This window comes from Hoplias malabaricus, chromosome 9 (assembly GCF_029633855.1).
Source record: "Hoplias malabaricus isolate fHopMal1 chromosome 9, fHopMal1.hap1, whole genome shotgun sequence".
NCBI lineage: Eukaryota > Metazoa > Chordata > Actinopteri > Characiformes > Erythrinidae > Hoplias > Hoplias malabaricus.
The window spans coordinates 30,428,569-30,453,605 of record NC_089808.1 but is presented as its reverse complement, the minus strand read 5'-3'; the positions used below and the strand labels follow the sequence as shown (position 1 = coordinate 30,453,605).

At 38.3% G+C, this 25,037-nt stretch overlaps 2 protein-coding genes and 1 non-coding gene across 9 annotated transcripts in view; 1 reads left to right on the top strand and 2 right to left on the bottom strand.

Annotated features, from left to right (window-relative positions):
* The first annotated feature begins 648 nt into the window (after positions 1–648).
* The window catches only part of cd99l2 (CD99 molecule-like 2), a 43,346-nt gene continuing 18,957 nt past the window's right edge, over positions 649–25,037 (top strand). For 3 of the 7 annotated variants that reach the window (XM_066681410.1, XM_066681411.1, XM_066681412.1), the window contains exons 1-4: positions 649–717; positions 18,404–18,651; positions 22,655–22,725; positions 22,806–22,908. In XM_066681410.1, the coding sequence (XP_066537507.1) occupies positions 18,639–18,651; positions 22,655–22,725; positions 22,806–22,908 (187 nt within the window). In that variant the 5' untranslated portion in view covers positions 649–717; positions 18,404–18,638. Of the gene's footprint in view, positions 718–18,403; positions 18,652–22,370; positions 22,510–22,592; positions 22,726–22,805; positions 22,909–25,037 lie in introns of those variants that run through there. The other 4 variants (XM_066681415.1, XM_066681417.1, XM_066681413.1 and 1 more) reach the window with 3 other exon arrangements.
* On the bottom strand, positions 6,542–12,576 carry hmgb3a (high mobility group box 3a). Its single transcript, XM_066680617.1, has 5 exons — positions 12,394–12,576; positions 10,072–10,278; positions 9,727–9,860; positions 8,639–8,813; positions 6,542–7,704 (listed from the first exon to the last, which is right to left on the bottom strand). The coding sequence occupies exons 1-5, from the start codon at positions 12,559–12,561 to the stop codon at positions 7,495–7,497; spliced, it is 894 nt and encodes a 297-aa protein (XP_066536714.1). The 5' UTR covers positions 12,562–12,576; the 3' UTR covers positions 6,542–7,494.
* trnas-uga (transfer RNA serine (anticodon UGA)) lies at positions 15,284–15,365 on the bottom strand. Its single transcript has one exon. It is a non-coding gene; the product is annotated as a tRNA-Ser (tRNA).

Sequence of the window (25,037 nt, the reverse complement as noted above, 5' to 3'; positions counted from 1 at the left end):
AGAATATTGTTCCCATACTTTTCTCACCATAGATTTGTGCCACACTTGTATCATCCATGCTAAGGAGGCTTTTATATTATTATACCAATAATTAATATAATATTGTAAATGACAGTGAATTCTCAGTACCTCATTTTCAAAGTAATCCAAGAATGTATTCCAACGTATTTACTAATGTAAAGAACACTGAACAAATTCAAATATATAAAAGAAGAATGTATAGTCCTGGTTCATTAACAGTGCACTAAGGGGACACACAGCCCTTCCAAAAAAACATAATTTCACTCACTGGACTATTCGCTATATATCTCCATTGTATCTACTCATTGTCCATTTTATTGGGTCTATTGGTTATGCGTGCAATTTGCCATTCTGTATTTGTAGCAGTGGTGGACAGTAACGAAGTAAATGTAATTCGTTACTCTAGTTAAATACTCTTTACGTAAGTATTTCCATTTTGGGCGACTTTTTACTTTAACCCCACTACATTTCAAAGCTCAATACCTTACTTTTTAACCCACTACATTCTGAAAATCTGCCGTAACGTAAAAACGTAACGTGTGAACAAATCTCCCTGCTCCGCAAAAATCTCCGTGCAACACACAGCGGCACCGTTGCTAGGCAACGAAGAGTCGTCGCGCTAAAACAAGTGAGAATGTTTCTCCGCCTACAACCAATAATATCAGATTTTTTCAACTGCTGTGCGAATTTGAGACTGTAAGTAATTACTTTCACTTCGCAGAACCATTATGAATTAACAAAATTATTTGTACCGTTTAATATTTGGCTGTATGTGATCTGTAGACGTTACAAATCACTCACCGAGAGTGAGAGTCAGTTGGAGTTTTATTAAACACGATACGTAAAGCGAGGTCAAAACCAGGAGAAATATTCTAAAACACAAAAATCAGTACACAGTAAATTCACCAGTGTTAAATCAACACTATTATTGATTTAACACTGGTGAATTTACTGTATATAGAGAGATAAACAAGTCCAAAAGACAAGAACAAGTACCAGGCAAAAAGTCAGAAAAACAAAAATGTAGCCTGTTTAAGAAACAGATGCTCCAGAATTGATGAAAAAATAGCTCAAAATGTACTCTGCAACTATGTAGACAAAACATAGAGTGTAAAGGAACACTATGTAAATGTTTTTATCCTAAAATTACAGCTTCAGAATCATTGTGATGTTTCCAGCTCAGTACTGCAGAAACTGCACTGTAATGGAGGAGGGTAGGAAACCACCCCTTCCCTCCCTCTACATACCAATTTCAGTACAGTTGTAAAAGGTAATTGCACTAGGGGCCTCAAGAGCAGAAGAAAATCCTGGTCTTACCAAGTGTTCCTAAATTAGTAAAAAACTAAAGGCCAATTTATGCTTCTGTGTTGACTCAAAGCAGAACCTATGCCATAGTCTGCAGAAGTGTCCTATGCCAAAAAAAAGTTTATAATTGTGTGCTGGTGTCTATGCCACTCTGCAATAACACCACCAAACCATTAGGGCTGAATTCCAAACATCTTCTTCAACCCTATGTAGTGTGCAATGTAGTGGTGTAGTAGTATTAGTATTATTATTATTCATTTTATGAATCCTTTAAGTACATTATTTAGGGAGTGTAGTGTAGAGGAGTTAATATTTCTGGATATCTTGAATTAATCAACTTGAACCATGTTCGTCCGACTGCAGACCAATCACAGTTATTTACTGTACTCTGTCATAAAATGTCCAGGATGTGTGCTCAGTAAGGATGTATATCTTCACCACTAATGTCGATTCGATACGCATCTCGATACACTGCCACCGATACGATATAATTGCGATACACTGAAAACCCTTGTCGATACGATGCGATACAAATCAACCCTGTTCAGGATACAATGCGATTCAAAAATGATTTGATAACGATATGACTTAATTATAAGAGGATTTGGTTTTATAAGTAATCATTCGATACAGTTAGTTGAGGTTTGAGGATGTATTAGCCTAACCCATCAGTTTTCTTAACTCAATAGCACAATTCTGCTTTACTCTCTGTAACAATCTGAGGGATGTATGCATCTGGTTGTTTTCAATGGAGTAAAACCAATACATAATATAAAAAATCCATAATTCAATACATTCAGACAGAGAATTACATTTTATTCAGTTTAATTACTCAGTTATATTCTCCGTCTATATTTATACAAAATGTATAAAACATATAAGATGAACAGTTTTCAAAAGTGCAGTATTAAAAATATGCATAGAGAAAATTATGATTTGCAACACATACTATTGTCTGCTAGACTTATCTGCTACTCCACACCATGCCGTCGTGCCGTCACCAGGTTTGTCGTGCTACTAACGTATTTTATAGCCCCACGGCATTGCTTGCAGATTGTGTGCATCTTGTTAAGTTGACCACCTCGCTTAAAAAAACCCAAAATATGGTCACACGTTTGATTTGTGTGTCTTTTTTGGTGCATTAAATATCTCTTTGTCGTTGCTAATGCTCTCGTTTCCTTCCATTTTTGTTGTGTACGTCTGCGTGCTTGAGTCCGTGCCTGAGGACACGATGGTGCATTTATGTTGCCTCAGAAAAAAAAAGAAATCAATAAAAAAATACGTTGACTCAGAAAATACATTACAATAAGGAACTAATACTGCAAAACAAAACACCCGATTTAACCATGGTATTTGCCGATGCAAAAAGGCTAGAGGCGATGCACCGTAAATTCGCCCGCAAATTAAACCCGATGCAACTTGAATCTACCGGTGCAGTCGCATCGCAGACATGTGTGCCGAACCACCGATGTGAATCGGTGAATCTCCCCATCCCTAGTGCTCAGAGCTCCTATAATCCTGCCCTTCGAGGTGCTACCTGTCATCTCTCACTCTGTCCGATCATTTTACAGTCCACCGTGTGTGAGCATATTTAAAGTTATATTTTACCAGACCCAAAAAGCGTATCAAAACCAGTTTTGTTCATAAAACCTAACACTAGATTTAGCTTTGCGTAGCTGTTTAAGGTGGAAATGAGTATTCAATAAGAAGCTGAACAATAACGCAAATGAGATTCGTAAACTGACACATATTATGTGGAACTAAATGCTTGAATACAAAAATTGTGAATATTTGGTTGAATAATACAGTTGGTTTGTGTGAATTAAATGGATAAAATTGAATAACAGTTGCTTCAAAACGTTTCTAAAGTGCTAGTTTCAGCTCTTAAGGTGGAACAGAGAATTCAACAACCTTGCGTATAACACCAATAAGACTCGTAAACAGACACATGTTAGGTGGAAAGAGATGTTTGACTATGAAAACTGTGGATAAGATCTGCCACTTAAACGGCAGATAACTAATGTACACATGCTAATAAACAGGGTGGGCCATTTATATGAATACACCTTAATAAAATGGGAATGGTTGGTGATATTAACTTCCTGTTTGTGGCACATTAATATATGGGAGGGGGGGAACTTTTCAAGATGGGTGGTGACCATGGCAGCCATTTTAAAGTTGCCATTTTGGATCCAACTTTTGTTTTTCCAACGGGAAGAGGGTCATGTGACACATCAAACTTATTGGGAATTTCACAAGAAAATCAATGGTGTGCTTGGTATCTTCACAGCATAGACAATTGCTTCAGATGACCCCAAAGATAAAAGTCTAAGGGGGTCAGATTGGGAGACCTTGAGGGCCATTCAACTGGCCCACGACGACCAATCCACTTTCTAGGAAACTGTTCATCTACGAATGCTCGGACCTTACACCCATAATGTGGTGGTGCACCATCTTGCTGGAAAAACTCAGGGAACGTGCCAGCTTCAGTGCATAAAGAGGAAACCACATCATCATGTAGCAATTTCACATATCCAGTGGCCTTGAGGTTTCCATAGATGAAGAATGGCTCCACTATCTTTGTACCCCATATACCACACCATACCATCAAGATGTGCAGCACCTGAAACTTCAAATAATGGAAGCCTGTGCTAGCATTTCTCCTGCGGTGTTGTTGTCAGTGTGTGAAGAGTGGGAGAAGAGGGTAGCATTGACAGTTCAACACAATGGGCAGCACTTTGAACACATTTTATAAGTGGTCAGAAACTTGTAAATAACTCATGAAAGAATAAAGTTAAAACCAAGCACACTGTTGTTTTTCTTGTGAAATTCCCAATAAGTTTGAGGTGTCACATGACCCTCTTCCCATTGAAAAAACAAAAGTTGGATCCAAAATGGCCAACTTCAAAATGGCCACCATGGTCATCACTCATCTTGAAAAGTTTCCCCCCTCCCATATACCAATGTGCCACAAACAGGAAGTTAATATCACCAACTATTCCCATTTTATTAAGGTGCATCCATATAAATGGCCCACCCTGTACTACTACTATGTCATTGTCAACCTGCTCTCTGTGATTGTGTCTGTAACTGTAGAAAGAATGCTGTAGCTTCAGTGTTTATAAGGTTGTCTTTGCAAAAATCTTTTTGTAGAGTATTACCCTAAAATTGTTTAAATCTGCCTATCAGATATTAGCGTAAATACAATATTGTTACTCTATTACAAGTGGCAGGATGTATATGGAAATAATGGTCTATGTAACTTAACTATGCGTATGTTGTCTCTTTATAAAGACACATTATTTCCTCATTTGTCAGGCAAGTAACTACAACACTCTCCAAGAATTTGAGACGACTGAAAAAGATGTCTCATGGTGCCTAGAAAGGATTTATATTTCATACAAACAAATCTGGATCTGGATGTTAGATATCAGGGCCTACAAGCTAAGCCTGAGGCAAAGCAGAGCTGGATGCCTTTCTTGAAGACTATTGCTCAGAGAACCTTTTAAACTACAGCATGAATAATAAAACCTCCAGAGCACAGCTAGTTATGACCTAATTTTGAGCTCTAAACACACGTTCGACAACATATCTTCTTCAAAACATTGTTGAATATTTGTTGTGATGTGTTTCAACATGTGTTAAGTTCATAGAAATATCAAATGAGGTGAGGTTTTAGCCATCTGTGGTTGGGACTCCCATAGAGGACAACTGCCCCCTTTCTCTCTGGGTGTGTAGGAAGCTCATCCTTCTCCCATTTTCAGAAGTGCTAGCCAGTGTGGGTGTCTGTTAGCTGAGCTCTCTAGTGGCAGCTCACTAAGTAGTTGTGCCTGGACTTACATGTCTCGGAGGAAGCATGTGCTTGCCCCTAACCTCCCAGTTTGATTAAACTGTATGTGACTCAGGGAGACCTAGCTAACAGTGGCAAATGAGAAGACTAATTTCAAAGTACCCTGAGCTATGTGGATACAGTAACTAAGATGAATGGAAGTCTATGATACTCAATGTCTTTTTGAAATACATAGCCTTACATTAGCCTCATAGCAGAAGGATTAAATTAAAGATGAAGTGTGTAGGATTTATTTAGTGCTATCTAGCAATGAAGTGGTAGATTGCGACCAACTCAGTACCCCTCCCTTTACAAGTTGCAATATCAACGTTTGTCCATTATGGTGAAAGAGGACAAGAAAAAATGGCTCATTCTAAACTATTAAAATTCCATTTTTCTCCCACAGTGACAACACATTGGTAAGTCAATTGGCTGTGTAAAATTGCTCACTGGTGTGAGTCTGCATGTGATGTCCTGTGATAGAATCTGTTCACGGTATATTACTACCTTGTGTCCAGTGATTCTGTGTAGGCTCTAGACCTGTTCAAGATGAAGCATTATCTAAAATTAATTAATTATACTTCTTCAATTAAAGGAAGGGTGATCTCTGACTTTTGCACAGTACTGTAGGAAAGCAAACAAACATGTGCTCCAAAGAAATCAACTGTTGCCCATCCTTCTGGACCTTGCCTGATCGGTTCCTCACAATAAACTAAATTAAACCTGTGATTTATAATGGCACTTATAACTCATTTAAGTAAGATTCTACAGATGAATACAAGTGACATTCAGTGCCCCTTAGACTGCCTGTGCAAATCCTTAAGCTGTACTATTTAAACCTCATGTTTTACCTTTGGAAAAACACCCAAACACAAACAGGAGCCAGACAACAGGAAGACAAAAATAAAGACCAAAAGAGGATAGAGATAATCTAATCAGGCCATACAATGAGCTTCAGTGGGGTAATTAGATTAAATGCTTCCACATCACCCAGACCGTGAACAACTGACATCACCGGAGTATACATACCATTAGCTAAAAATGCCAATGATGCTTACAAAAGCTAGGCCACCCCCTACTGAGTATAATAGTAGTGGTTAAAGTGGTCCCTGCTGTTATAAGTGAGCAACAACTAGCCTTGTATTTAACAATAGGAATCTAGCAGTTTGCTCATGTTATACATTTGAGAGGTTGTAACTCCAAACATTGTGTTATTGTGATTTGAGAAGCTAAAACTCAATCAATATGTATGAATGGCTAAAACTTTTTTTTTCATAATACTTCAGAGATTATTGGTTATTGATAGTTATTAATATGATGTTTTGTATGATTTGACAGTGATGGAAAAAAGCATGAAAAATTGCACAATTATAAAAATTTAATCCATTTAATTTCAAATGTTGCGTCCTAAACATATAAAAAAAAAATCTTAGATACAGATACGTACAGATTTATCATCAACGGTTGCACCTCCCCCTCACTTTGCATTTAGCTGGAACATGAGGCTCACACAACAGTTAATATTAAAAATGCACTTAGCTTAAAACATGCTAAAGAAAATCTTCCACATAGCTGTCGCCATCTCCTGTGCTCATGGCCCAAGAGGTTTTTGGGGATGAGTTTCCGTTTCATGTAGCATGTTAGAGCTACATAAATCTTGTACCAAATGTTTCTCAGCATGCACCACAGCAGCAGCGTGCTGGCAGAAGTCATCCTGTTGTACTGATCTGTGCCGTTTCACAGTTTCTCTAGTCTTGATTAAGTTGGGGACTGGAGGTCTTAGGTCAGTACACAAGAGAAACTTCTAACAGAGACTGAGATCTGCATCTCTTGCCCTAATACAGGTGCAGCGTGGAGGCTCCATTGACACCTTGAAACACACAACACTGAGCAGAGTAGCAAAAAATCAAACCCTAGTCAATAATATACTGAGTTACATACAAGTTTAGACAACCCATTAAAAAAATAAACAAACAAAAATCATAACGCTTTATATATGGCAGTGCTACCACTTGTGTAAATAATTCGATATAGGCAATGAATGGAAGCAAATGGTAGTCAGGAAGACACTGGGTTGCCATGATGATACACACACACACACACACTATCCTGGAGGTAGGAAACTGCTTCTGTTCTCACTCACAGTAACTGTCCTTTCCTTTCCTCACCAACAACACAAACCCTTCTCATAATCATCCAAAGTAAGAAGTGATGCACCAAAGGCCAACAGTGTATTCCTACTGCACTTCATCCAGACAGAAAACTTAATAATAATATTAATAATAATAACAATAATAGCAATAATAATAACTCTAGCTTAGATGCTAAAAAAATGAAGTCTATTCGTCATCATCATCCTCATCCTCGTCCTCATCGTCATCTTCTTCATCCTCATCTTCATCATTGTCTTCATCGTCCATGCTGCTCTTCATCATGGGTTTAGGGGCCATTCCCATCCCCATGCCCATGCCCATGCCTGTGCCCATATTCACACCCATACTCACTCCCATGCCACCAACCTTGCCCTTGGACTTGTAATCAGCAATGTCCTGCAAAAGAAAAAAAAAGAAGTTTGTTTAAAGATGGTGCTTTGCTTTATTAGAGAAGTACTCCAGCATTGTTATACACTACGTATAGATTATAAAGTATCTATAGATTATCTTTAATTATTACAGACAATCTTTTGTCGGGTTTCCCTCCTTTTATATAAAAAAGCCACTAAATTCATTAACTTATTTAATTTAACACTTAAATAATTTAAGTCAATAGGCAGAACCTCCTTATTGACATCTGTAACAACACTCTTCCTTCAAGAACTCTAACCACCATTACAAATAATACCAGCATTGAATTTAGTTTTATTCAATGCTTGAATATTTCAAGATGTATTTATTGTATATCAAATGAGCAAAATGATTAGAATGTGTTGGAACACTACTATGAATTATATATATTTAATTTGTACAAATATGTATGTAATTTTTATTACTTTAATGTATTTGTAACCCTAAAGAAATAAACAATTTGTGTGATCCAGGTGCATTTATTCCAGTTTTATTCCAGGCTGTATGAACATGACTGGATGGAACATGACTGGATATTGGCATTGACTCATAATTCCCATTCCAGTGCATCCCCACTGATTAATGCTATAACTGTAAAGCAACACTAGGAAAAATGTGGTATTTTTTTCTCCTGGGCTCCTCCTATAGGCGAAGAGGATATTTACAGAATTGTCCTGAAAGCAAGGCGGGTGGGGGTATGGGGCATGTTTTCCTATCCTCCTTCAAAAGTTACAGATTGCAGTTTTTGCAGTGCTGAGCCCAGAGAAGCAACCACAGAGGTTGTTTTTTCTCTATTACAGGTCAGTGGAGCATCACAGTGACTTTGAAAGCTGTAATTTTAAGTTAAAATACATACATACTGTTCCTTTAACCGCATTCCACCTATTGGTATGTTACCCATTAGTGTAAGGGACATTACCTGCTGATACTTGTCCTTTAATTTGTTGGATTTATTCACATAAGGCTGTTTGTGGGCATCTGTCAGGTTGTTCCACATCTCGCCAAGCTTCTTCGCCACCTCTCCAATACCCATGTGAGGATATTGGGCTTTGATTTGGGGACGATGCTCTGAGCAGAATATGAAGAAACCAGACCTATGGAATTTTAAAATACAATACACAGAGTTAACAAACATAAATCTGTATTTTCATTTTAATTAAGTTAACCATGTTCCTCTGGAACCATAATATACATGTACAAATTATGGCTTAAGTTAAATTACTTCTGAATTTAACCAGTATTTCTCCTCTTTCAATGTAAATATTTCAGTAAGTCTAGGCAACCTAGGGACCGAATGTTACATTCAGTATGTGCATTGGACTAGTAACTTGTTTGCAAATATCAACTATATCACAAGTCCTGCAGATCTCTGGCTTGATGATAAATCCAAGATTACAAGTCAAAGTAAAAAGCTAGAGAACGCAATTTCTCAAAGATGTATGCTTGGCCATGTGAACATAAACAAAACATTTGTTCATGAGCAAAGAAAGCAATTTGTAATCAGCCTGCTGTTTCTGTACTGTTGTACATTTACTTTATGTAACTTTAAATGCACCCATAAATGTGTACATTAATGGGTTTATATGGCATGAAAAAAGCCATTTTTTTGCCATAAACAAAATGCCATTCAGCTTTCCATACAAATATTTATATAGGGCTGCTAATCACACATGTTCTTTTAAATATTAATATAATGTAATTATGTTTTTATTGTGTCTATTTTGTTTTTTCCTTTTCCATTTTAACACATTTAAATTCCACTCAAGTTTCTATATATATATATATATATAAATATATACACACACACACACACACACACTCTTTCGGCAACTAGTATAAATGAATAAGTAACTATGTAATATGCATGTTATGTAGTTATGAGTAAAAATAAAATGCATAGGTTACTGGCAGTTTAAGGGGTACTGTAAAGTTGGTTACAAAATGCCACAAACATTACTATTATGTGGAGATTTGTTGGCTTTGTGTTAATGGCACAGTCTTACTTACGGTGGTCTCTTGGGGGCATTGGGGTCCTTCTTTTTGCCTCTCTTGCCAGTGTAGTGCATCATCTCCTGATCATACCGCACTTTGTCCTGTTTGGCCATGTCCTCAAACCGAGATTTCTCTTTTCCAGACATTGCCTACAGAAACAAAAGCAAAAGTCAAAATCCAAACAGAAAAATATCCAGTGAAATATTGCTGCAACAGATTTGGGGGCTGCAAGGATGATTTAAAAAAAAATAGATAAATAAAAATAATAATAAAATAAAATAAATAAATAACCAGGTATTCAGTCCACCATCTTAACAGTCATACAGTTAGCGATGTTAATTAAATGAACCGTGATCTAACCTTCCATCGTACGGAGCACTTTTTGGAGAATTCAGCGAAGTTCACTGGAATCTCTGGGCTCTTCAGTTTGTGCTCCTCACGGCACGTCTGCACGAAGTATGCGTAAGCGGACATCTTGCCCTTGGGCTTCCTGGGGTCCCCTTTAGCCATTCTGCTTAGAAAAGGGGTGCTGGGTTCCTCTGGTCGTCTCTGATTAGATGTGTTTATCTGTGGAAATAAAAAAAACAGACGTAAATATAATATAAATAGTGGTTTACTTCATAGAAGAACAAAGGAATTAAGAAATAAATTTGCCTGTATGTGATTCATACTGAAGAAACAGGGCACAGACATAAGAAAGAGGAGCCCATTAAAATTCTGTGTTGAGGTGATGCTTGTCATTTTGCAGAAGGCTGGACTAGCAGACCCTCCCTTACTGTGTGGGGGATGTGAACTGATTATTAATGAGACTGATTGTGGCTCTGTGTCCTATATTTTAAAATTCTTAATTAATATCTATAAACATGTAATTGTTTGGAGTAACACACTAATTATTCTTTTTAATTTTAGAGCATCTGCTTGCAAAAAAATAATAATATATAAATATTATATATTATGATATATATTTATATATTTTTTTCATGTCTATTTCATTTCATTCTATGTTAATTATTACTATGGATGATTTTCCTTAAATATTGTTTAATCATTTATAAGGAAAAAGGAGTCATGTTTATTTTTTTGCGTTTTCATAACAGAACCTATTAAAATTTGGGCATGTTTTGCACCCCGCCATGTTCTTTGGTCACCACCGCCCCAAAACTAATTTTCTTTGTGCTGTGTTTTGTTGTTTATAGTGCAACTTAAACTTGTACCACTGGCCGCCGTTGACTCAGTTCATAAAGCAAGTGGCTGGAATCTGGCGATGCTTTTAGTGAGCTTCAGCCAGTGGAGCAACAGAAAGGTCATTAACACGAATTATTCATCTTCCATTTTGTGAAATGCGTCTACATGAGAAAGAATGATCTTTATTTTCCGCCTTCTTTCATTCGTGTATCGTGTTACGTCTCTGCGCCAGCCGGTTGTCCAGTTCAAAACTCCGTGTGTAATGTTCCAGACTCTCAGGGCTGATGTACAGCAGTGCTGGAGCTACTGGCTCGAACACAGCGGCGCTGAGCTGCTTGCTGTTTTCGCTCCATTCATTAAAATGGCTTCTGTAGGGGGAGCAGGAAGGCTGGGGCTGACTAACAAAGCCACGCACACCCCCTTTCTCTTTCAAGGACGATTTCAACAAACAGAGAGAGATTCGTGCGAGAAAAACACACTTATTAACTAAAGCAAACGCTGTATTTTTGTGTTCCGCGACGTTTATACGCTGTCACCCCGGATTTTAAATGTATTTAGCTGTTTTCTAAAGTTGGAGCCCTAGCTGCCGCTTGGTGCATTGCCGCCTCTAACAAAGACTGTGCGCCAGCCATTTCCAATGCGAGTCTCTCTATCAAACCTGTCAAGTTCAAAAAGCTATTGATGCATCGCATATCGTTTTCTTTTTAACACGGGAAGATAGAGATAATCATTTCGAGCCGAAAACGAAAAAATAAAAATTTTTCACCCACAAAATAGCGAGTTACGTCTCAAATCCGCGAGTCGTTCCTGCACGTAGGAATAGGATCTTGTCAGTGGTTTAAATCGCCAGCCATTTTAATACAGAGCAAGCGTGATCATTTTAGCAGGATGCCGAAAAAAAGAAAAAACACATTTATACCCGCTGTATCGTTGTTTCTTTTATATTGTCAAATAGAGAGCAAAAGGCATCGCCAGAAACGAATACATTTAAACTGAAAACGCGTTTTTACAAAAAGATACCATTAAAGTGGGATCACGCTAGAAGAAAGCAGAGTGATTCGCAGCCCGGACGCAGCCAGCCATACTCAATGTGTGGAGAATCCGGAAAATATCTGAAATAACTTTTCATTACTATAACATAGGGGTGACCCGATAAGGGATGACTAGATAACAGTACCAGATTTGATTAGTTGCCTTGCAGGATTGAGCACACTGTAAAAATACAGTTTATACCCTTTAAACATTTCTCCGCGAAAATCTGGGAAAATAAACACATTGCATTGACTACGTGTGTCCTAGGCTGTATATATGGAAAACAACATTACGGAAAATACATTAATCTTTTCGTTAGACTAATATTGGTCAAAATATGAAAAATGAAAAACGATAATAATTATAGAGATTCCTGCTTTAAGATGTTTTGAACGTTTATAACGCGCGTTACCGTTGAATGAGTGTGTCAGTTTGCGTGGATAAATCGTGGGCATGGGGTCGTACCTGTGTTGTTGATCTGCCTGAAGTCTCTGCTGTGTCCTCCCTTCTCTCTGCTCTTATAAACCAGGCGCAGCCTCGCCAGCTCCATCCGAGACCGGCCTGATTGGTTAGTGGCCTCGTCCGTTCAAAACAACCTCCAATGCTGCTGATTGGCCCGCAGCTTACACACATCTAGCAATGCTCTTCTCCGATTGGCCCCGGCCAAGCGTTCGGGACCGCCCCCTTCGCAGCCTGCCTGCAAAACTCCTAGTGAAATAAACACAAAGTTGGAGAATCTGTGACTGAGTACAGTGAGTGTTCACAACAGACGCGCTACTTCCACACACAGCTCTCCACCACTCTCTGCTTCTCTCCTGGTAATAGCTGTCGCTAAGGAGCAGGTTTCTGCAGACTTGTTAGTGCTTCTGGAATCTGCACATCCAGCTTATTTCATGAACTTTACATTGCAGGATGTGTGTGCAGATGTCAAGTGTTTCCAGGACTTACTGAACAACAAAAGTAGCTTGTGAGTTCAGTGTGTGAAAGGGCGTTTATGAATGCACCCGTTTGTTGTTTAGGCCTTGAAATATGTATTAAGATATATATGAGAATTATACACTGATCAACCATAACGATTTGTACCACCACTGTTGTTTACACCCCTGTCAGTATTTCCATCTCCATACCATATTCTGTTGTTCTGCAATTATACACTTTCACCCAATTCTTCAGTGGTCAGGACCCTCAAATGAGCAGGTATATTAGCTGTTGGATCATTAATATCCAGCCAACAATGTCCTGTGGCCAGTGTCCTGAGACAAGGGCTAGAGGATGACCAAATGAAACTTGCAGAGACTAAGCATTGTCTCAGATTCCACAATGTAAATTTTAAATTAAATTTAAATTCAAATACACAATTATTTTTCATTGTGCAATGTAGAATGAAATTAGTCCTCCGCATTTAACCCATCTGTGGCAGTGAACACACACCCAGAGCAGCAGGCAGCCATCCCCAGGCATCTGGGGAGCAGTTGTGGTTCGGTGCCTTGCTGAGGTTATGCCATCAACCAGACTATCCAGCATATCTCAAACACCTTGCCCTAAGGAGAAGAAGGTTTGGGGGCCATTATGTTGAGATGTGTAATGTAGATTCCCCAGTCTGCTGTAATGGTGTGGTATTTGTGAATTCAAGACTGATGTATTTTTGACTAATTTTAAGAATTAAAGCTACCACTAGGTGCCAACCTAGGATCATTTTCTGTCATGTAGTATATTTTAAATTTTGGTATCAAATTAAATATATATGAGTAGTTAATTTGCCCTCCTTTGCTGCAGTAATGCTGTTCTCATTGGAAGGCTTTACATTAGTGTTGGAACATTTCAATGAACATTCATTAGCATTCAGCCACAAAAACATTAAGGTCAGTCACATTTGTTGTACGATCAGGTCTGAATCAATAAAACACCAATTCGACTCATATCAAGTATATATTCACCTGCTTCAAAGCTCAATGTTGGCAGGTTTTACCTCTCTTTCCCACACTTAGCACTTCGCATTGTGAACTTATGCTCATTTACAGGTGCTTCTTTTTGTGTTATTTCTACTCTAATTGTTCAATTTATTAACTCCACTTACCATCTGGGTACATTCTCTAGTTCTACATTTACAGACACTAGTCCATCTATTGCTTTGTAATTCCCTGTTTACCCCGTTTCTCAGTGGTCAGGACCACCACAAAGCAGGTATTATTTGTCAGTAGGCGACCCTAAAATTGGATAAGCGGTTACAGATAATGGATGGATCATTCTCAGCACTGCAGTAACAATTATGTGGTGGCGGTGCAAGTTTCTGGATCTGACACAGCAGTGCTGCTGGAGTTGTTATACACTGTACTCACTCACTGGCCACTATTAGATACACCTATTTGTATTGGTCCACATTTCTTGATGTAACACATAATACAGTAGCTCATTTTATGTTTATTTGACTATGCCTGCCTTGGTCTTTAATCAGCGGCAAACAAGACACGGTTGGTGTGACTGATCCACTCATACCAGCACAACCCACACTAACATACAACCACCATGTCAACGTCACTGACCAAATAATATTATCTCTGTGATGGTAGTGAGGTGGTCCTGAAGAACAGAGTGAAAGGGGGCTAATTATGTATGCAGAGTAATGAGCATATAGTCTGTAATTGTAGAACTACAACGTGCGGCTAAATGGTAACTGGATGTGAGACAATGGATGATGAGTGAAGAAAAAAGGAGATAACGTAATGTGTTGACCGATTGGTGAAGTTAAGCTATATGTCATACGCTTGTAGGATAGTGACAATGATTTAATACGTTTACTGCCAGTCAGATGTGACTAGTCATTTCTGGATAATAACGAGTAATCAAAGATTGTTATGCTACTGAAACTCTTTTTGTAGGATATATTTGCTGAGGTACAGTACTGTGCAGCAGAGATTATGAGATTTAAAAAGCTATTTGTCTAAGCAGCAAGTGATTATTTGATAAAAACTAACAAAAACAAACAAACAATAAATAACACCCATCATTAGAATTCATTCATTCATTCATTATCTGTAAGCGCTTATCCAGTTCAGGGTCGCGGTGGGGCTAGAGCCTACCTGGAATCACTGGGCGCAAGGAGGGAATACACCCTGGAGGGGGCGCCAGTCCTTCACAGGGCAACACAGACACACACGCCCCAATCCACCTACAAACGTGTGTTTTTGGACTGTGGGAGGAAACCGGAGCACCCGGAGGACACGGGGAGAACACACCAACTCACAGACAGTCACCCGGAGCGGGAATCAAACCCACAACCTCCAGGCCCCTGGAGCTGTGTGACTGCGACATCTACCTGCTGCGCCACCGTGTCGCCCAAAACATTTGTCACCTGCGCTGCGAGCAGGGTTCGAACCTGCGCGGGGAGACCCCATTGGATTTCAAGTCCAACGCCTTAACCACTCGGCCATCGCAGCTCGACATTAGTTCAACGTTTTCCAAATCTCTCCTCGTGACATTTCGTATTATCTGAAGTTATCATCCAATACATAGTTATACAGGTTAAAAAAATATATAATTTTAAATATTGTTTGCTGTTGATTTAACAAATTCATCCAATCAAGGAGAATCTGAACAAAACCTTGTTCTTTAAACTTCCTCACACCTACTTTATAGAGAAAAAAAATAGTATATTTCTTATTTGTTTTACATTATTTTATATATTGTGATTGTATATAACTTTATACAAGCATCACACTTACTGAGAAGGCATTAGTTTAGTTATATATATTATATTAGGTGCCTAAGACTTCTGCACAGTACTGTATATGTAACAAAAAAAAGGATATTTATTTGAGTAAAGTGTTCTATTATATTCCTGAACACCAAGAGACTTGTGCTTAAATATCTTGGCTCAGTTCGAGTCAATGACGTCGCTGTCATTAACGTCTCTGCTGGACAGAGCAGCATGGGGAGACTTGAGAACAGACCATTTCTTGGCTTCTTGCCCAGGTGACATAGCCTTCACAATCAGTGCATTCTTTGTTATTGAAATGCATATCCAAGAAAAAGATATTCTTTATTATTACATTTGCCAGTGAGTGCAATTATTCAAAAAAAATTTTAATGACTATATAACGACTAAAAGAAGGTACACATACGATACTTTCTTAATCCACAGTTCAGATGCACTTGAACAAAGCACGTAGCTTCATTGCACTGTTGTACAATGACAATAAAACTTGTGTTCCATTTCCCCATTTTAAATTCTTTCTGCATATATTAAGGCCACACCATTCATATTACAGTGTTTGTCTTACAAAGCAAATTATTGCTGCTAGAATAAACCTTCTCCGCTTTTGCCTTTGTTAAAATGAATGAAAATAAAACAATTTTTATCAAAGAAAAATAACATATAGTATACTCCCTTGTATCACAGAGGTTTAGGAGAAACTTGTTAATAAACAGTTAAATGATTATATAAATGATAACAACATTTTGTCTGGGATACAGTCACTGTCGTACAGGCTATATCTGTGTTACAGCTGTCTTGAAAGTTATGTCTTCTTTGCCTTGGATACCAAGCATCATTGTGCTGCATTTTTTATTGACCTGACCAAAGCGTTTGATTGAGTTGATTGTTCTATTCTAGTAAATAGACTGGACAGCATCGGGATCAAAGATCATTCATTAGCATGGTTTGCAAATTACCTTTCACTAAAGTCACAGGATGTAAAATTAGATGCTACTCTTCCTTACCCTCAGCTAGTTACTAAAGGTATCCCTCAAGGGTTAATACTAGGCCCTGCATTGTTTTCTCTATAAATTTATTCTGTTCCCCTGGCCGCTGGTAATGCTTTCATTACATGCTACTGGTACTTCCCCTGAATCTTTGTTGACAACGCTCCAGGATAGCTTTCTCCTAGTACAAAATGCCTTTGCCAACCTTAAACTGTCTTTAAACATCTCTAAGGCCAGATTATGTGGTTTGGTCGGAAAAGTGCCCTGACTGGCCCTACCTTTAAATTTTCCACAAATGAGGGAACAGCTTTTATCTTTCTCAACCCATACTGATATGTTACAATGAGAGGTTAAGGCCAAACTTGGCTTTTTATACAGAAATCGTTCTTCTTTTACCCGTGCTGCTAAACTCACTCTTGTTTAAATGACTGTTCTCCCTTTGTTTGATTATGGTAATGAGATCTTCAGACTGGCATGCAGAGGTGCCCTTCAAAAGTTGGATGTTCTTTATCATTTTGCTATCCGATTTGTTACAAATGCCGCTTTTAGAACACATGACTGCATTCTGTACTCTCTGGTTAACAGGCCCTCTTTATACACTCGTCATCATATACACTGGTTTGCATTAATTTATTTAACTCTTTTAGGACAGACACCCTCATACTTACAATCCCTATTACAGCCAGAATCTGTTGTATTCAACACCAGGTCTTCTTTTTCTAATTTCTAATTTTAAGAATAGCATTAAGGAGATTTGTAATGATTCTTTAACCTGATATAACTAAATAACTGAGAATTTGTTTTTTCATTTTATTTTGTCTATATGTAGGTGTATTTGTGTATATATAGATGTGTGTGTGTGTGTTCAAGTAGCTCCTGCTGTGGTGCAATTGTAAATAAGAACTTGTTCTTAGGGCGGCACAGTGTTGCAGCAGGTAGTGTCGCAGTCACACAGCTCCAGGGGCCTGGAGGTTGTGGGTTCGATTCCCGCTCCAGGTGACTGTCTGTGAGTTGGTATGTTCTCCCTGTGTCTGCGTGGGTTTCCTCCGGGTGCTCTGGTTTCCTCCCACAGTCCAAAAACACACATTGGTAGGTGGATTGGCGACTCAAAATTGTCTGTAGGTGTGAGTGAATGTGTGTGTGTGTGTTGCCCTGTGAAGGACTGGCGCCCCCTCCAGGGTGTATTCCTGCCTGGCGCCCAATGATTCCAGGTAGGCTCTGGACACACTGCGACCCTGAACTGGATAAGCGGTTACAGATAATGAATGAATGAATGAACTTGTTCTTAATGACTTACCTGGTTAAATAAAAAATATAGCATAGAAACATTTTATTATATGGATATTTTAATAAATTTTCATTCTTCTTTAAAGTTATCTTGTAGAGATATGAGTTGCTGTCAACAGTGATAGACTAAAATAATCAATGGGTTTAGTTTCTTTTGGCTGTTGAGTTGAAAACTTCAGCAGATCATAAGTTGTAAAGAGCAGTTTCTTTGAAATTAGTGCATTAGAGTATAGAAAACATACCTATTATGTTTTTTGAGCATGTAGGAGTTGTTAATAAAATCCCTTAATTAACACTCTTCTTGATTCACAAGGAGAAGTAGATTCACCTACTTCAGTGTTTCACTGGTGAGTCCACCACATCTTCAGAAAACTCGACAATAATTCCAGACACACTCTCCTCAGTTCACTCTCCTGTTGATCCATCTTGCTGACCCATGTTTATCTTTTTAGTCACGGTGCGTTTTTGCTCTTTTCCACAATTTCAGGGATGGTTCTGGTGGCTTGGCAGAAGGAGTATCCCTGGAAACACATTTTCCTTAGAAGCCTGGTGATGAAAGCACTTGCCCTGCAGCCAGCTTCCACAGGAAACACAGGGAAACCTGTGTTTTCCACCTCTTCTGTGCTGTGTCTGGTGCCCGATCTGTATATTACATAATCTTCCTTGACATATATTTACTATGATATTGTTAACTCCACAATTTACAGGATGCAGTTGACCACATGACCAGAACAGGTATGAGTCTTTTTTTTTTATTATTATTATTTTTAAAATCTGCAATGAAACTCCTTAGTTATGGACATGAGTGATAAACTTGTGACTCGTGCATACATTTTTTGGCATGATGCTATATGATATATACATGTTTTTCTTTGGATAGTGACAATATTATATTATAATATTAGAATATAAACATTCCAATGTCTATAATATCCTAATTAAAAAGAATAGGCATGACCAAGCAACTTTTATGTTGCTCTATGAGGGATTTGATTGCTTTCAGCCTCTCAAGCCCATTAGAGAGGTCAGGTTCTCAAATGTATGGTTATCCATCAAACCATAGAACACACCCACATAGCCCAATGCTTAAGGATATGTAGCCCTCTAGCCAAAAATTAGCACTAAACATTGTTACCTCGTAGTGCTGCTCTGTAATGTCTTGTTCTATTAACAGTGATTCTGTGGAGCTCACACAAATGGTGACAATTTAATGCATATCAGCAATACAAGCATGTCAAAGTAACAGAATCCTCTAATTTGAAAGGGTACCCAGATATTACTGGGCATACAGTATCTTTCTAGTTTCAGTCATTAGTGACTCTATTTCATTCAGTTTCTACTGTCTTCTCATTTTTGGTAGAATTGGGGGCACTGAATTGCATTCAGATGCATCAATTTCTTTCTCAAATTAAATAAAGTGGCTGGCTTAAGATTTCAAATATATATCTTAGCAAGCTTGTACCAGAAAGCATTTAATTATATTAAGTGCTGGTTTTGAAACTAATCTCAGAATATGAAAGTATTGCACCAGACCTCGGCTTTGAAGTCCTCTTCAGCTATCCTGTAGTTTGTGTGTGTGTTTATGAATCCCACCCCTTGCTGGATTACAAGCACCATTTTTGAAGGACTTGACACAATTAGAGGGCAACACTTAACACTACCACTTGACCATGGAAAGGCTTGATGCAAGTTGGTAATCAAGAATTGAGGCCAATTAGAGTATTGAAATTCTGTTAGGAGATTCTTGCTAGTCCCAGAATCTAATCATAGAGCTTTGACCAAGATTTAAAATATGATTGAGTGTATGGTAATGACTGTGCTGGGTGAAAATATATTCCTCACTCATTACTACTGATTGTAAATTAAAGTGAATTTGCCCAAAAATGTAAGTAAAATAAACATTTAACAAACACTGTACATGTGGCATTGCTAAATGCATTATGTTTTTTATTCATGTAAATTCCTGTCAAATGTGTTAACACTTGGGATGGGTAACTGACTTAGCCACAGCCGTAGAGTCTCTGGAGTTACATTGCAAAAATAGCCTTTACAAATTGAGTGGTGTATGTCTGAAAAAATAAGGAATAATTTATGATCCAGCACAGGAATCAAATTGATATATAGAATAAAATCATTGTTCATTCATTATCTGTAACCGCTTATCCAGGTCCGGAGCCTACACGAAATCTCTGGGCACAAGGCGGGAACACACCCTGGAGGGGGCGCCAGTCCTTCACAGGGCAACACACACTCACATATTCACTTACACACTCACACCTATGGACAATTTAGAGTCCCCAATTCACCAACCAACATGGTGTTTGGACCGTGGGAGGAAACCGGAGCACCTGGAGGAAACCCATGCGGACAGAGGGAGATCACACCAAACCCCTCACAGACAGTCATCTGAGTGGGACTCGAACCCCCAACCCCTGATCCCTGGAGCTGTGTGACAGTGAAACTACCTGCTGTGCCACAGTGCCGCCCTAAAATAGAACTGCTAATTAAGACTGCTTAAATCATCTATAACAATTAGCCATACTATTAATGCCACCACCTTGTTTCTGCACACAGTGTCCATTTCATCAGCTCTTCTTACCATGCAGGTGGTAATTTGGTAATTCTATATTTATCATATGTATTCTACCTGTTGCAATGAATACATTGTTAGTTCATTTTCTCCTTGTTCTTTTATTGTCAGGACCTCAACAGAACAGGCATTATGTGGTTGATTGATCATTCTCAGTGCTGCATTGATAGTGAAATTATGGGTTTGTGTGTGTTGCACTGATATGAGTTTTTAAACCCCTGAGTCACTGCTAGAATGAGCATAGCCCACCAACTTAAATTATCCAGTCAGCAGTGTCCTGGAGGTGGCTTTAATATTGTCTGGTTAGTGTATTCAGGACTGTACAAATTGTTTAGACACATGAATAAATATAATTCAATTCTGGATTTATTTGTGCAGAAAATTGTGTTTGTCACTTAGTTTACTTGAAAGGACAGGCTCTGAAACAGGTCATTCTGAATAAGGCTCTTCATACTGGATGAGAAGGGTGATGGTACCACTTTAAAATAAGACTACATTTATAAAAGTTTATAAATGGCTAAACCTGTTTATTACATTATTAATGAGGTTGAAAGCACCATAAACGTCATTAATAATCATTTGTAACACAGAGACAGATAAAGCAACAGTGACTTATTTTTGTCTAATACTGAAAATATCAGATAATTTAAAGAAAATGTCAAGGTAAAATATAAGCTCAGACCTGAGAATGTGATTTAGTAATGTGGTAAACACCACATTATCATTAATGCATAAAAAGACAATTAGTTGGTCGTTAATATGTTAAAATTGGTGGTAAAATGGTTAACAAATATGGGATAAAGCTGACTGACTTAATGTCAACTGATGGGAAACACAAAGTAATGTCAGTATCTGGCAAGATTTGAGGATTACGAGTGTAGATAAATGTGGGTTCACAATCTGGAAAACAACAGGTAAATGTTACCCTTTCTGTTTATGTGTTACTTTTTTACAATTTTCAATTACTTTTAATGTATTAACACCATAATTAAAAACTATTAATAAACAGATTTTAAATGATTTATAAACCTTTTTAAATGTAGCCTTATTCCAAAATTGTACAGATCTTTGTAGTATTTTGACAATACATGTCTTGATATTGTATTCTCTCTGTGTCCGCGTGGGTTTCCTCCAGGTGCTCTGGTTTCCTCCCACAGTCCAAAAACACACATTGGTAGGTGGACTGGCAACTCAAAAGTGTCCGTAGGTGTGAGTGTGTGAGTGAATGTGTGTTGCCCTGTGAAGGACTGGCGCCCCCTCCAGGGTGTATTCCAGCCTTGCACCCAATGATTCCAGGTAGGCTCTGGACCCACCGCGACCCTGAACTGGATAAGCGGTTACAGATAATGAATGAATGAATGTCTTGATATTCCAAGGACACAACCCAGGGACCTGTGTTATCTTATTGAAAGTGATCTTAAGTTCACTTAATAAACACCTTGTTACCTGTAGTTACCACGTATTACCCAGTTTGGCCAGTCTTCGCGCCATATTTAATAAAGTGGCCTGGTGATGAATTAAACAAATCATTGCCCCAAGTTGACCGCATTATTCTTATTCTTCTTATTATTATTCTTTTATGGTATTAGGCCATTTACTTGCAAATGTACACCTATTGCCAAGATAAGTATGGTTAGGTGACTTTAGCACAATACCTTAACTAAGGTGTCTTTTGTATCAATAATGAATAGAGGTCAAGTCACTTACGTCATTTGATATATAAGGGATGCACGAAAAAAGGTCATCTTGAAAAAAACGTCATTTTCAGAGAAAATGGGAACTAAAAACTGATTTTTAAAAAACCGCCAAGGGTAACTGAACGTCTAAATGTAAATGTAGTATATAAACTCGACGACCATTTTGGCCAATCTTTCATTCAGTTGAAGGCGACAAATCTGTTAAGCAAAACATCCTGTGTGAGAGAGACATAGCCTGTTGTTTGGTTTATCTCTGGTAATGAGGGATTAATCGATGTTAGCGTGATTTTAACAGTTCCATCGCAGGTATTAAACGAAAAATATTAATTGTCGAGGGAAAGGAACCGCCCAAAGCTGTAAATGTGACCCCCTCCCTCTCTCTCCTCTAGGCTACAATCTCTCTCTCCCCTCCGCCTCTCTCTCACTCTCTCTCTCTCTCTCTCGCTCTCAGTATCTTCGCACTGCAGACTTTGTTGCAGCGGTTTTCAGTCGCAAAGTATACCATATTGGGCCCACAACCAGGTAAAAATATCAGTCCCTTTTAGCTTGGCGTTACCACAGATTTTAGAGGGAAGGGCAGACTGACGGTCTGGATTGTTTAGTTTATTCCACAGCTGCGTAGGTGTGAAACTGTTTCTGTTGAAGCCATGAGGTGCCTCTCGGCGTGGACGTTTCTAGCTCTGCTCTCTGTGTTAGCGGTAAAAGGTAAGCTAAGCCCTTCGCCCCTCTTTGTTGAACCCCATTATATCATGCCTACTTCATCATTGTTCCTCTGTTTCCACATATCCGGGTATAACACCGTTACACGTTTACCAATGCAAATGTTTCTGTTTGAAATGTCCTTGTCTGTTTTGTTGCTTTAAATTTGGGGTTGTTAGTATTTCAGCCGTTTGATAAAGAAGGGCAGGATTTGTCGCTGTTCACCGGTTGCTACAAAGCTTTTCAGGTTACAGATTTTATTTCGGTTAACGGTCAGATTTACTTATATTTTTTTCTCTTCTGGGAACTCCTTTCGCCTTATCGTGGGTTATGTGAGGTGAATATTGTAGCACAATATTGTAATTAGCTGTTAAATATGTGCATATTTGAGACATGCCGGTTTAATGTTCAGCATATTGATGAGGACGGTTGTGGCATATTGCAGTATTTTACTGTTTAATCTTTCCTAAAACAAACGGCTATGTTTGCTTATTTGATAATAATTTTTGTTGAAATATACTCAGTAAAAACCAGACGTTAAGATGTGCCACAGTTCACTTAGAATCCCATTATTTATGTAGAAATATACAGCTCTTTATTTACAAATTTTGGCAGTGTATTATAGATTAAGCTTTGATTTTCTCGCATGAAACTAGAGCATCTATACATTTTAGAAAAATAATTCTACTTTTGTCCATTATGCTACAGTTACATGATCTCAATTTCAACCCAAAACTCCAGTCTAAATTGGCATATTATTACATATTTTTACCATGAATCTGTTAATTTATCTATTGATACATGTACATTTAGCCACGGCAGTTCCACCCAGTGCTGCAGTCCGGTGCTGTGTCAGGACTGAACAGGTAGGCAGTGGAGCTCAAATTGAAAATCATGTGTCTGTCTGTGGCAGAAGAGCCCAGGTGCGGCATGGGTGCAGTTTTTGCAGACTGCGGAATACAGGGGGGAGATACCATTGGGGTGGGGGGCAGCTCTTTTTTTATTTCATTTTTTTTTTGGCAAGAACAAAATCTTTGTTAAAGGTATTTTCAACAAGAGAAAACTTTTCAGGTCGTTTTGTAAAACATTTGTTAATCCATGTGTGAGGGGCATTGGTCTATGTAGATGTTGATATTGAACCTTGATGCAGCAGCAGTGCCCCCTTTTTTCTTTGAATACTCTAACCCCTCCCTACCCCCACCCCCCACCCCAAAAAAAAGAAGACCCTATTTCTAAATGAGCGGCTGGATCCACTATTTGGACTCAGCTGTATTTCTGGCATTAACCAGCACAGTCCCTCCTCTGCCTCTCTGGCCCACCCTCTGTTGTGTATGTAATTAGATCCATGCTTGTAACCATGTGCTTAACCCATTTTTGCTGAATAATTCATTATTTATGCATGGGCGTGTATTAGCCAACAGTGTTGCCAGGTTTCAGGTGTGTTTTTCAGTCATGATTCCCCATAGGCGTCACACCCTGTGCTGCTGTGTTGATAACAAGTGCGGGTCCTCATGACAAATGAAAATTTTACTTTTAGACAGTGGCTTAAGTTGGAATATAAAAGGTTTGGATTCATATGTCATTTATGGGGGCCAATGATATGAGTTCAGTATCACTCAGTCTAAGACGTATTTTGTGAAATTTGGATTTCTAAGCACCTGTAAAATGCAAGTAATCTAGTTCATTAATGTAAGCATGGAGTCAATCTATGATATTTTTGTGCATTTGAGAAGCTGAACTATGGAAACAACAAATTTCAAATAAAATCTTAAAACATGACATTTACACTTGTTTGCGGGGGACAGTTTGTATATCTAAAATAAAATATGCAAATTGTTCTTGTTGATATTTTGGCATTTCAGATTAAATTAGCATTATTCAAATGACAAGTCTTTTATGAAAGTTTTATTTAGCGTAAGAAATCATATGATGGCATCTGAAAATCCAAGTCTCCTCTTTTTTTTGAAACAGATAAGAGTGATAGATAGAACCGAGGGACTGGGACAAGATGGGGTGGTGACATGTGGAAATGTTGTCACAGGAAATAGTTATTTCTAGTGCTGTCAAATTTAACCCATTAACACAGGGGGGAAGGGAAAAAAAAGCTACATTTCAGAAAATTGTGCAATTAATTA

Excerpts from the sequence above, each read along its gene's own strand:
- hmgb3a (XM_066680617.1), bottom strand. The coding sequence starts at position 12,561 with ATGTGTGTAAGCTGCGGGCCAATCAGCAGCATTGGAGGTTGTTTTGAA. Across the intron at positions 10,279-12,393 it reads CAGGCAGATCAACAACACAG|ATAAACACATCTAATCAGAG; the intron begins GTACGACCCCAT and ends TTATTTCCACAG. Across the intron at positions 9,861-10,071 it reads AGTGCTCCGTACGATGGAAG|GCAATGTCTGGAAAAGAGAA; the intron begins GTTAGATCACGG and ends TTGTTTCTGTAG.